The sequence below is a fragment of the Rattus rattus genome, chromosome 3, assembly GCF_011064425.1.
Source record: "Rattus rattus isolate New Zealand chromosome 3, Rrattus_CSIRO_v1, whole genome shotgun sequence".
Taxonomy (NCBI): domain Eukaryota; kingdom Metazoa; phylum Chordata; class Mammalia; order Rodentia; family Muridae; genus Rattus; species Rattus rattus.
The window spans coordinates 53,991,742-54,005,166 of NC_046156.1; the positions used below are offsets into that span (position 1 = coordinate 53,991,742).

The 13,425-nt window shown below is 36.5% G+C and overlaps 2 protein-coding genes across 3 annotated transcripts in view; both read left to right on the forward strand.

The window, feature by feature from the left end:
* The window catches only part of Magi3 (membrane associated guanylate kinase, WW and PDZ domain containing 3), a 178,417-nt gene that overhangs the window by 103,344 nt on the left and 61,648 nt on the right, over positions 1–13,425 (forward strand). For both annotated transcript variants that reach the window (XM_032897584.1, XM_032897585.1), the window contains exons 3-4: positions 5,774–5,893; positions 10,376–10,585. In XM_032897584.1, coding sequence (XP_032753475.1) covers positions 5,774–5,893; positions 10,376–10,585 — 330 coding nt within the window. The remainder of the gene's footprint in view (positions 1–5,773; positions 5,894–10,375; positions 10,586–13,425) is intronic.
* LOC116896435 (60S ribosomal protein L35a-like) lies at positions 1,165–1,552 on the forward strand. The gene has a single exon (XM_032897586.1). The coding sequence runs from the start codon at positions 1,165–1,167 to the stop codon at positions 1,495–1,497; it is 333 nt and encodes a 110-aa protein (XP_032753477.1). The 3' UTR covers positions 1,498–1,552.

The following is a 13,425-nucleotide window of genomic DNA, read 5'->3' on the forward strand; positions in this document are numbered from 1 at the left end:
GTTAATACACATCTCAGTTTAATATTCTATTATGATTGAAAAATACCATACTCATCAGATTAGGAGTATAAGGAAAGGAAACTACTTCAGTATAATAAAGAGTGTATCTGAAAAGTCCACAGGTAGCATCACACTCAACAGTAAGCTTTTTCTATAATATGAGGTAAAGTACGAGGGAAGTTTATTTGCTGCTATACTGTTCAGCACAGTATAGAATTCTAGCCAGAATAATGAAACAACAAAAAGACATAGAAGTCATTCTGCTTAGAAAAGAATGACAAGGACCTTTTTTTTTTTTCAATAAAAGACATAATGTCATACAGAAGAAATTAAACATGGGTGAGTCCTAAGCCTCGTTCCAGACTAAAGAGGCCAGATGCAAACAATTAGTATAGTCAGCCTACTGTTCCATGCACAGGAGGTTTCTATTAAATGCAAACTGTAATGTCAGTAGATCAGTTGCTGCCATAGAAATGAGACCACAAAAGGTCCTAGGAAAACTTGGGGCTTGTGGTTTTTTAAACTTACAGCAATTATACTATTAGAATTATACTATTTCATTATAGGTAAGTTAATACCCCAATACAATGACCAAACCTCCGTTTTTGTACTATTTTATTCCATCAGTAATTTAAAAATAAAAGTTTGCTAAGAATTTGGTTGGGATATAGGTCAGAGGTAGAAGGCTTATCTGACAAGCTTGCTCCCCAAAGTAGCATGGTGGCACATGGCTTTAATCTTAGCACTTGGCAGGATGAAGCATGAGGATCACTCCAAGTTTGAGAACAGCCAGAGCTGTACTGTGAAATCTTGTCCCAAAAGAAAAGAAATGAGACACCTAGAAATTAACCTAACTAAGTATAAGGTTTCTTTTTTTTTTAAAGATTCATTTTTTTTTTTATTTTATGTATATGAGCACACTGTAGCTGTCTTTGCACATCAGAAGATCCCATTACAGGTGGTCGTGAGCCACCATGTGGTTGCTGGGAATTGAACTCAGAACCTCTGGAAGAGCAGTCAGTGCCCTTAACCACTGAACCATCTCTCCAGCCCCCATAATATTTTTCTATAAGATAAGACTAAAAAGATCTCTCTTTCCGCCATCTTGGTGCCTTTGGAGGCCTGCTGGGTACAGGACTTCTTAAAAAAAAAAAAAAAACAAGTATGTCTGGAAGGCTGTGGTGCAAGGCCATTTTTGCTGGCTACAGGCGAGGCCTCCGGAACCAAAGAGAGCACATGACTCTTCTTAAAATTGAAGGTGTTTGTGCCCGAGATGAAACTGACTTCTACTTAGGCAAGAGGTGTGCTTATGTGTACAAAGCAAAAAACAATACAGTGACTCCTGGAGGCAAACCAGACAAAACCAGAGTGATCTGGGGAAAAGTAACTCGGGCCCATGGAAACAGTGGCATGGTTCATGCCAAATTCCGAAGCAACCTTCCTGCAAAGGCCACTGGACACGGAATCCGTGTGATGCTGTACCCATCCCGGATCTAAACTAATGGAAAGTAAATAAATAAAAGTAGATTTGTGCTCTTGTATTTTTTTCACATCTGTCCTTTAAAAAAAAAAAAAAGACTAAAAAGATCTGAATAAATTGATGGGAAGTGCCTCTAAAACTTTTTTATTACACTTATTCACTTGGGAGGGAGTAAAGGTCAGAGGGACAATGTGAGAGACTCAGTTCTCTCTACCAGATTGGTCATGGGATTAAACTCACTTTACCTTGTACGCCATCTTGCCAGGCAATAGAAATTTCTGGTTCTTTCATTTTGAGCCTTCCTTTTATGTATCTGATTCTAGAAGCTATAGGGGAAAGTTATTACTGGAAAATAACAAATTTTGTATGCTGTTTATCAGTTTATCGTGAAAATAGAATAATTGTAGCATAATAATAGGATGTAACAGAAAGCCTGGTGGCAAATACTCATTTCTACAGAATTGTTGTGACTGATAATTGGCTTTTTAGTAAATCCTGGTGGGTATCATTGGAATAAATAGGAAACGGGAGTGCTCTTCATGCTCCCTCCTCTCCACTCTCCACTACACATCTGTTTCACTTTACTTAGGAACTAGTGTGAGTCTGACTTTGCTACAGTACTTTCTAAGACTACACATGGCTTATCCACTCAGAGGATGTATTACACAACTGTGAGGACTGGAGCTGTATCCCAGCACCCCTGTAATAAGCCAGGCATTCTGAGGATATCTAACTGCTCACAGATGGGCGTGAGGAGGAGGAGGATGACCAGGCCTTGCTGGCTTCCAACCTTGCTAAGGAAACTCAAGCCCAAGTTCAGGGAGAGATCTTGCCTCTGAACGACAGGCAAAGGTGACAAGGAAGGACACATTACGTTGTCATTTGGCCTTTGCATCTATGGACAGGTATTGTACTTGCACACACATGCCCACACATATTCACACAGACATGTGCATCATACATGTGAGTACCCCATACACACAGAGAAAAAAATAAAACAAATCAGAGTAAGAGGAGATAATGCCTGTTTGGGTATTTATTTCTCTAATGCAAATTATCTCAGATACGATTGGTAAGTGTGCATGATAGCAATGTAACAGGTTGTCTTAGTTCTTATGTCATTTTTTTCACAAGCTAAGTGTCTTATCATCAAATAGAACCAAGAAATCAGAATAAATGAGCACAGCTGAATGCTGTACCTGAGGGAACTCAAGTAGAAACGATGGGGCCTACTTCCTTCAGTGTGGCCTCTGTTCTCTGTTTGATCATAATGGTTACTTCTGTAGCACATGACTTACCCCATCATTTAAAAAAAATAGCTTCTGGACTTTAGTACTTTTTATTAGAATTTTAGCATTTATTTTCAACTGCAGTAATATTTTATTAGAACTATTTGTTTTGTTTGCAGGGTTGTAATAGTTTTTGAAAGGTTATCTCTGGCTCTAGTTTCTCTTCAGTGTCTATTGGACACATGTCCAATAAGAATAAATTACTTTTAGAAAGCTCATACTTCATAGAAATTTTTCCTATGTAATACATGTTCTAGAAAAGGGACTATAAAACTTCATCATTAATACAACAATTATCTCATGTTCTAAAATAATAACAACTGGGGCACAATCTTACAATAGAGTTTTAAATCATCTTTAGAGATGAAATGATGGTGTATTGTACAGACTCCTGTCAGATTAGATTTAATGATTTATTATAGCATCAAGAACCTAAAGACCTACAAATTAATTTTTTAAAAGGTAGCTACTTTATAACAGAAAATCTATATAGCTAGTGGCATAATTTATTTTCTGTTGCTGTTAGAAATTACTGAGACTGGGTAGTTTATAAAGAAAAAGGGTTTGGGTTTTGGGGTGGGGTTTGACTCATTAATCTGAAAGTTCAAGAGCATGGTGCTAGCATTTGCTTGGCTTCTGGTAAGAGTTCATAGCAGAAGGGAAAGTGAGTGTCTTAGCTAGGGTTTCTATAATATCATGACCAAAAAGCAAATTGAGGAAAGGGTGTATTCCACTTACACTTCCCTATTTGCTGTTCATCATTGAAGGAAATCAGGGCAGGAACCTGGAGGCAGGAGCTGATACAGAGGCCATGGAGGGGTGCTGCTTACTGACTTGCTTCCCCTGGCTTACTCAGCCTGCTTTCTTATAGAACCCAGGACCACCAGCCCAGGGATGGCACCATCCACAATGGGCTGAGGCCCTGCCCCATTGGTTACTTATTGAGAAAATGCCTACAGCTGGATCTCATGGAAACATTTCCTCAACTGAGGCTCCTTCCTCAGGTGACTCTAGCTTGGGCCACGTTTGAGCAAAAAAACACACATATGCCAAAAACTGAGAGAAGTTAATCAGATTTCATTTTTTATGCTAATCTATGTTGACAGTAACTAACCTGCTCTTTGTTTTCTGAAATAGAGTGTCACTGTGTTGCCAGGTTGGCCTTGTGCTCTCAATCCTTGTCTTTACCTCCCTTGTCTCCTGATTAAAGGCAGGAGGAAACACCATGTCTGTCACATGACAACCAATTAAGTTTCACAAGAATTATATTAGTTTGGAGCCCATGACTAAATTCCATGGACTTTTGTTTATTTCTTGTTCTGTTGTTGTTGTTGTTGTTGTTGTTGTTGTTGTTGTTGTGTGCTCTAAGTGCACATGTAGAGATCAGAGAACAGCTTTTGAGAGTGATTCTCTGCTTCCACCTTGAGATTTGGGGATCAACTTTTAAGTCATCAGGCTTGAGTGGGGAGTGCTTTTACCCACTGAGCCATCTCACTTGGCCCAAATAACTTCCCCCACTGAAAAGTTTTGTACACTGTGTTTTGATTATATTTACTCCTCTCACCTCTTAAACAGATTTAACTTTACTTTCTTTCTCAGCTCACCTAATTTTTCCTCCCATCAGGATCAATTTGCACAAACATTCTTGGATATATGTTCTTCTCCTTGAGTACTGTCGGCTTACCAGGGGTTATGCTCTAAGAAAATGGTTCTCAAACTGTGTGTAGTGACCCAAGAGGGGTCACATATCAGATATTTTCATATCAGAGATTTATGTTATGATTCATAACAGTAGCAAAATAATAGTTAACTAATAATGAAGTAACTTTATGGTTGGTGGTCACCACCACCATTTGATTAACTGTATTAAATGGTTGCAGCTTTAGAAAGATTGAGTTAAAGTAGAGATTAGCTTTGAACATAGAAAATTTCTTATTGAATGATTGGGGCAAAGATAAGATTCTAATGTGCTGAGGAGAAAATGAGAGGAGGTGGAAACTGAGTAGACAGAACTTCTTTTCTTTGTAAAAAGGAGAAACGTATTATATAACTTGTACACATAAAATATAGAGAGAATGTCAAGAAACTAAAGACATTTTTGAGATAATAAAGGCAAAAGGGTAAGAAAATAAGGGTTTTTTTTTAAATCTTCATGAGAGGCAGCCAGAGTTTATAGTAATTTGTGATGAGAATTAGAGCCATTTTCTAAGTCTTAGCAATGTATGTTTTGGAATCCTATGTTATCCATGCCTTAACAGGATCATGAGCACCGTCTTGTCCAGCACCACTTTGGAGAAAGATAATGAATCCCAGATAAGTTAAATGACTCTTCTAAAGCAGACCATAGATTATAATAATTGCAGACTAAGTTCTTCTTGCCCCTTTGGTTAGTGCTATCCTTATGGCATTATTTGCAGTATGATTTGCCTATGAATTGAATTTTATGTAGCCATATATTTTACAGTACTGTTCATTTGCACATCCTGTTAAACTTTGCTACATAACAAATTGCCTTAAAGCTCTGTGGCTTAAAATAGCCATCGTGTGTTGTTGCCATGGCTCATTAGTTGTCTGGGTCCAGCTTGGATCAGTTGTGTGTCAAAGTCAGTACAGCTTAGCTGGGGAGGGAGAAGCAGAGTGGCTCTACCCTTACATCTGGGAGCTTGGTGCTCCCATACACACACACACACACACACACACACACACACACACACACACACACACACACACACTCTTAAAAGTTTAAAAATAAAATATTTTAAAAACCTGTATGCCAGGAAATTAAGTCTTTATTGACACTAAACTTACTATAGGGTTTTTATAGATTTGAATTTTATTACTATTTTATTCAAGTATATTTTATCATATAGTTATATTATACTTTAATACATCAGATACAATGTATTAAATAAGTTTTGTCTCCCATGTAGTCTTCTTAGACTGACCTCTGATTATTTGTATTTTAAAAAGTATTTTACGATTATCTTTTTTCTTTTCTCCTTAGGCACTACAAGGGCTCCCAGGGATGGGGAAGTTCCAGGGGTGGACTATAATTTCATTTCTGTTGAACAATTCAAGGCACTGGAAGAAAGCGGAGCATTGTTAGAAAGTGGAACGTATGATGGTATGTCCCCAAATATTAAAATTACCTCCAGATAACCAGAATCATTTCAGAGGGAATTGCATCAGTAAATACAATTTTTAAAAAGTTATTTGCGAGGCCTAGGGAGATGGATTAACAGTTAAGAACACTGGCTGTTCCTCCAAAAGACTTGTTTTTGATTTCTAGTATCTGCATGATGGCTAGCAACTGTTTTAAACTTCAGTTACAGGGAATACAGTGCCCTCTTTGGGCCTCTGTGGGCACTGCACACATATGGTATACAGATATATATGAGGCAAAATAACTATGCATAAAATAAAGTCTTAAGACATAAGAAAATGTGATTTTCTTTTAATTAGGAAATTTCCAGTTTACTGATTAGATGGAATTAGACAATAACCAAAAGCATTATATCACATTTAAAAGTTCATTGTGAACAATAAACTAAAAATTAGTCAAACTGGCAAGTTTGCATATTTCAAAGCAATTCACCATTATCCTCTGAACCCAACAAGTGCTTGTTGATGGCTTTCTGTCCATGGCTGGAAATCTAAAGTCTACATACTTTGAAAAGCCTGAAAATCTTGCAGAAAAGAAAGTATAGAGTAGCACCAATAATTGATTTTCATATTTCTGTTTACTATACTCATTTGTTTTTCTGAAGAACAAACGAGGTCAGTTTCAACACTTAAATGATTCCATGTTGTGTACTTTTTAAAAAACTCACACACTTTTCCTCTTGGCGAGCTTATCCACTCCCATAGCACCTTATACTTTTTCGTCATGTTTGTTCTGCTTTTCTAAGTGTGACTTTCACAACTTCTGTGTAGCAGGGACAGTGCCTGTCTTACTTGATGCCGTGTAAGAGATGATGTTCAGTAAATACCCTTGAATGTGTCTCAGTTCACATGCATGCTTGTGCATATGTGCGCACATATTTGTTTCCCTTCAGTCACCACATGTAGTCATTTCATCCTGGTAGCCACTTCCCTGGCAGTGTTCTCACTGCTACATTGCAGGCCCTTCATTGAGCGAGTTCAGTATAACATTGTAGACCCTTCATTGAGTTCACTGTAACATTGTAGGCCCTTCATTGAGTTCACTGTAACATTGTGGGCCCTTCATTGAGTGAGTTCAGTATAACATTGTAGACCCTTCATTGAGTTCACTGTAACATTGTAGGCCCTTCATTGAGTTCATCATACTATTGCAGTTGGTCTCCCCCTCCCAGCCTCCTTCCAGTGTCTTGCTTTTGTTAGTTCCATCCCGCCCCTTGCTACAATGCTGGGCTTCCTCAGTCTCAACTCTGATACTTCTAATCATATCCCTTTCTTATTCAGAACATTGAGTCATTTCCTTCCTGCCTATAAACTTTGACCTACTTTTTCTGGTCTCAGCTCACATGAATCATCCATTCATTTAAAAATTGATTTGATCATGTTTTATTTATTCAGCAACCACTTGACAGGTACGTACTATGTGCCAAGTCTTTTAAGAGACCTAGGAATACTATGGTGAACAAGATCAAAATGCTATTGCTTTAATAAATTTTGTATTTTAATAGAGAAGGCAGTGAAAACTAAACTAAATATAAACCGAGATGCTACAACAGATACAAAACAAAAAACTTACAGAAAACAATAGGAATATAATTTTGCCAAGTGAAGACGTCTCAGAGGAATGGACAAGCTAATTTGTTTTCATTTTCTTTCAATATGACATTTTTATGGGAACATCTATGGAAATTTCACATCATGCACCCCAGTCACACTCACTTCCCAGTCCATCCATGTGTGCCCCTCCACACTGTGATATCCCCCAAAAGTAAAAATTAATAATAATAAATAAAAAACCCTTAGTCCAGTAAAAATACGGCCTGCTTCATGATTTTGCATGTCATCTTGCATAGGGTGCTAATCTCTGTGCAGCTCCAACTTTCGTCTGTGTGCTGCTGATGCCAGCACTCATTCTTACTTTCATTCAGATAGCTTAGCTCTTATATTTGACCTTTCTTTTTTATTTAATACTCATATTTTGTTTATGTTCTTCAAAAATGTTTATTGTGTCTTTTGCACATATTTATTATTTATCTGATCTGTTTCTTTGTCTCATTTTTCTTTATTGTTTTTATATATTATTATAGCTTTAGATTACTCCTTGTTACTGTTCCACATTTATCTGAATTCATTACATTTAATTCTTACAATATGCCATAGTTTGAGTATTGTATTTTATTTCATCATTCTCCTGGTGTTAGACCAACATTTTTGACTTGTAGAGTGTATTTACTCAGCTTGATGAAGTAGTTTTGAATAGTTTTCTGTTTTCATTCCTCACAGCCGAGCACAGGGGCTCTTCTTTGATAAGTTTATAAAAATAATGGTTCTATAAGTAGACCTGTGTCAAGGAGAAAAGTAAAAGCAAATAAATTACAATCAAGTACAATCAAGAACATGTCTATTATCCCAGCATTTAGAGATAAGAGGCAGCAAGATCAGGAATTCAACCTCAGCCTTGAATAAGATCCTGTTCTCAAAAAGAGAGCAGCATAGACACTATATACCTGTAGTCCTAATCTCAGGACTTGGGAAGCAGGGGTAGGGGCAAAGGTGGGGGCAAGGGCAGGGAGGTAGCGGCAGATGGATCTCTGGAAGTTAGAAGCCAGCCTGGTCTACACAGCAAGTTCTAGGCCATCTGGGGCTACATATGAGACTCTGTCAAAGAGAGAGAGGGTTAGAGGAGAAGTGAGAAGATTCTGCTAAATATTGATTTTAAAAGATAAATCTAATACCTGGGGGGTATGAATACACCTATATTTATATAAGCAAATATGTTTATGACATATATAACTCTAATGTGATTCAGATGTTATTTTTAATTTCATGTTTGAAATGTTTAATAGTTGATAGCTCTACAAATGAAAAGGTTTTTCTTTTCTTAAAAGTTTTTAGATAAAAAAAAATCCGTTTTGCCCCTTGCATGTATGTATGTATGTATGTATGTATGTATGTATGTATACCATGTTCATGCCTTTTGCCTGTGTAGGTTAAAAGAGGATGTTGGATCTCTTAGAACTGCAATTATGGATGGTAGTAAGCTACCATGTAGGTGCTAGGAGTTGAACCTGGGTCTTGAGCAAGAGAAGCAATTGCTCTTAACTGCTGAACCACTTCCCCAGCCCTAGGAAGACTTTTTTTAAACAAATAAATTAGAAAAAAAATTTGCAAAACCCCAAAACCTATTTATTGACTATATAGCAATTTGTACTCTGCATTTTCCCTTAACTTTCCTTAAGAACGTGTTAACTTTTCTACATTAGTTCACTGAGAATTTACAGTAAAGTGCACTTTTGTTGACACTATCATCCCCAGAACACACCCACTCATTTCTGTTTTGGTTGATCCAGAGTTCTTGCTAGTGTGATTATTGAGCTTAAAGCAGAAAAATAGCTGACACAGTCCCGCATGCGTGTAATTCCAGAAGAGGCCTGGCAGGTAAATCTTGGTGATTTGAGAACAGCCTGGGTATACATCGTGAATTCAGCACAACCAGGGCTACACAATAAGGTCCCGTCTATAAAATATGATAAAATGCAAAAAAATTGAGATTATGGTGCCTTTTCCCCCAACTCAGAAAATAATGAACCAGCTTTTCCTTTGCATCTTTATGTCAGAAAATCTAATCTGTTTTAATACAAAATCTGTGTACCCATCTATTGGCAAAACCCACTTAAATCTGTATTTGAAAACAAAGAAACAATTGAGTCTGACTTTTTGAATATTGATAATTGTACTTAGAGTCAAACTTTCACCGATTTCACAGTAATGTTTTCCCCCTCTGACATATGGAACAGTGACTGTTAAGACAGCTAGACTTACGGAACACTTTCCCATGGTGCCTGCCTGCTCAGTGAGAGCTGCATGACAAACTGAAAGTTATTTCATTTGTTTTTATTTTTAACCTTGAGTTAAAGTACTGGTACTGGAAAAATCAAAGATCCTCAGAAGAAAACATTAAACTATCTCTTGCTTTTCTGAGTGTATACTAGAATAGAACTTGATATATAATGGCTCTTTAATAAATTGTCAGATAATATAATTCAAGTGTGCAGAAATCTTCTTAAAATTACACAACAGCTTATAGTCCTATATGAAATAGTTTTTAGCCTTTGTATATATCCTCATTTTAGTAAAATAATTCATTTTATACATTAGAACAAAATTAGTTAATTTTATATGCTTTTTGTGTCTTTCATTATTACATATGAGAATTGATGCTTTTATATTTTTAAATTCAGCCCTAATTAAGGACCCATGTAAAACAAAATTAAAAACAATGGTATTAGTATGCTAGCAAATATATGACAACATATGAGGAATTCATCCATACAGAATGCTTTGGCCTTTTAGTCAATGGCAGAGGCACTTTTTAAGCAGTATTCATAGTGTTAATGTACCTTGGTCAGCATCTGTGCTTTCAGCTGCCATCATTTGTACACCACAGGAAATTTCTATGGCACACCCAAGCCTCCAGCAGAGCCTAGTCCTTTCCAGCCCGATCCAGTTGATCAGGTCCTCTTTGACAATGAGTTTGACACAGAATCCCAAAGAAAACGAACTACATCTGTCAGCAAGATGGAAAGGATGGACAGCTCTCTCCCTGAGGAAGAAGAAGATGAGGACAAAGAAGCTGTCAATGGCAGCGGAAGCATGGGTTTGTAAACTTATTAACAACTTCTGATTGGTTTTAGACTGCCTTCAATCTTGAGTTGAAATACTAAAATTTTTCTTGAACTGTATGCAGAGCAGGTGATAGGATTCTAATTCTCTCTGAAAGCTGCGTGTGGAACAATGTATATTTCTGTGATCATCTTGTAAACTAACATGAGTTAGCAATAGTAGCTGTCATTAACGATGTGCCATTACCTTGTTACCTGAAGTATTTGTGATGCTGGGATATGGGAATCTTACTGGCATAGTTCTACTTCCCAGAATTAAAACAAAATTGGTTTTATAATACAGTCTTCAACCCAGCATAGACTTTGGAGGTATCTCAGAAGAAATTATCTGAAAAGGTTCATTAGCAATATTTTAATTTAAATTCTGGATCTACTCAAAAATAATTTGCAAATAAGATTGATATTTTTTTGTATCTTTTGCTTAACTTCCATATCTCTCACTGAATGAAAATAAAAATGTGAGGGTGAAGAGTCTGCTCTGAATGTCCCCGAGTAATGTAATTTCCCAGGAAATCCTTACATTTAGTTGAGAGAGAACTGGGAAAACAGACCTCATAAAGATGTGTTAAAGTTATTATTGTAGCTATTCTCTTTGGAATGCTAGTATGTGAACTTTATGAAGACTGGAATTTTTTGGGAATATATATATATATATATATATTAACTATATCTACTATACCAGGAATAGCATCTGGCATAGAGAAAGAAGTAAATGTTAATCCTATTCCTAGATTTGCAACCCATCTCTATATGATCTCAGAACATTACCAATTTCCCTCATCACCTATTAAATTTTTCTTTGTATATACTTATTGCCTTATATGATCATTGTTTATTTACCCCTACAGATAGTGAGATCTGGCTATTGTTCTAACTTCTCAGCACTATGTTTAGCGTTAAATGAGCTAGCCAATATATTTAGGTGTCGGAACAAAAATTGTGTTTTAAAAGATTTAGTCATTTGGAATTACATTGAGAGTATTATAGATCATTTAGTTGATATTGCTTTTGTCTGTCATACTTATTTTCCCCCAGATTGACTTCTACATTGGATACCTTTAAATCTTTATTGCATATTCTGTAAGGAAAATAAACTAGGGATTTTATTCATTTGTTCATTTAACAAACAGCTATTGAACATCTGCTGGGCTACTATTTGTTCTAAGTGCCAGGAATAAGGTAGTAAACAAAACAGACAAAAATTCCTGTTCTCTCATGATGAGAGAGTCATAACTGGATAAATAACATGTATAGTATCTGATGATACCAAGCAAGGCATGTGGGGAGGTAGAAAGAAAGGAGAGGTAGTCAACTTGCAGTTTTAGATAAACTGTCAGAAAAGACCTGAAACAAAATGAGTAAAGCCCAGGTATCCAAGAGAATGTTCCTAACAGGCAACTGTAAATTTAAATTCCTGAAATGGTAGTATACCTGGAGTATTTAGGCAATAGCAGAGGAGCCGATGTGTTGGTCATGGTGTGGCCAATATATTAAATGTGGTTTGAGCAGAATGATGGAAGGTAAAAGAATGCAGCAGTGACGAATGAGGTCAGGCAGTGATGGTAGGGAGGAGAATACATGTTGCATAGTTCTAGAGGCCAGTATAAGGATTCAGGGGTTTACTTTGAGATGTGAGGTCACAGTTGCATTTTGAGAAGAGGACTGTGTAACAGGTTTTAGTGGGCTCATTCTGGCTCCTTTATTGAGACAGGCCATAGGAAGACATGGGCATGAATAGGGATAGCAATCAGGAAGCTACTGCATACAGAAGGAAGAAAGTAACCAGTTTGTCAGATGCTATTGATAGTTCAAATGAGATGTGGACTGAGAATTGGTCATTGGATTTGATTATGTGTAGATCATTGGTGATCTTGGTAAGTATAGTTTTATTAATGAAAGTTCAGAAGCCTTGATAGAGTGAGGTCCATAGAGAAATGGAGGAGTGGAAAGTAGATGTAGCAGATCTAAACTGTTTGCAGGTGGTTTGGCATAGAGTGGAAAACTTGAGAGCCTTGTCAAAGGAGAAAGATAACTTGGTTTTTAAAGAATGGAGAAGGGACATGTCTTTATGTAGAGAATATGATCTAATAGATAGGGAAGATTGGTGATATAGAAAGGAGAGTGATTGAAGGTAGGAAAGAGTCAGGTACTGTTGGAGGGTTAGCCTTAGGAAGAAACCCAGACTTTCTTCAGCAGTAATAAGTGGGTAAGTGGATTCTTGTCGACTGAATGATGGGAGTTTTTATAGTTCTTTTGTGCTTGTACTTGGCTCTGTTTTATCCATGAAATAATCAACAAGGTCATCATAAGATACAGAATAAGAAAAAACGTAGTTCAGTAATCCTCTCAGTTTCTATTACCCACAGTCAGAAGTAGTCTAAAAGTATTAGTGACTAGCAATGATATTGGAGGAGAGGGAGAGAAAAAAGAATACCTTTGCATAACTTCTAGAACAGGATATTGTTATTATAGCTGCTATATTAGTTACTGCTGTTGATTTCTCAGTAAGTAGCAAGATTAATATATTGTATAAGTAGGTTTATTCAAGGGATGACTATATCAGAGGCTTTTCTTTAGATTCTCTAATTCAGAAGTATTGCATGTAGAAATTGTGAAAACGACAGAATGTAATATTTTTAAGTTCTAGGAATGTGTTCTAAGTGTATTACTGTATTACTTGACTCCCCAGATAATAACCAAGTTTCAGTTTGCCTACCTATAATATAGACTTTGGGACTACAAACGTTTTTAGTATTACTAGAATTATATTTAACATTTAAAAATAAATTATTATTTAAATACCTGCGTTTAAAAT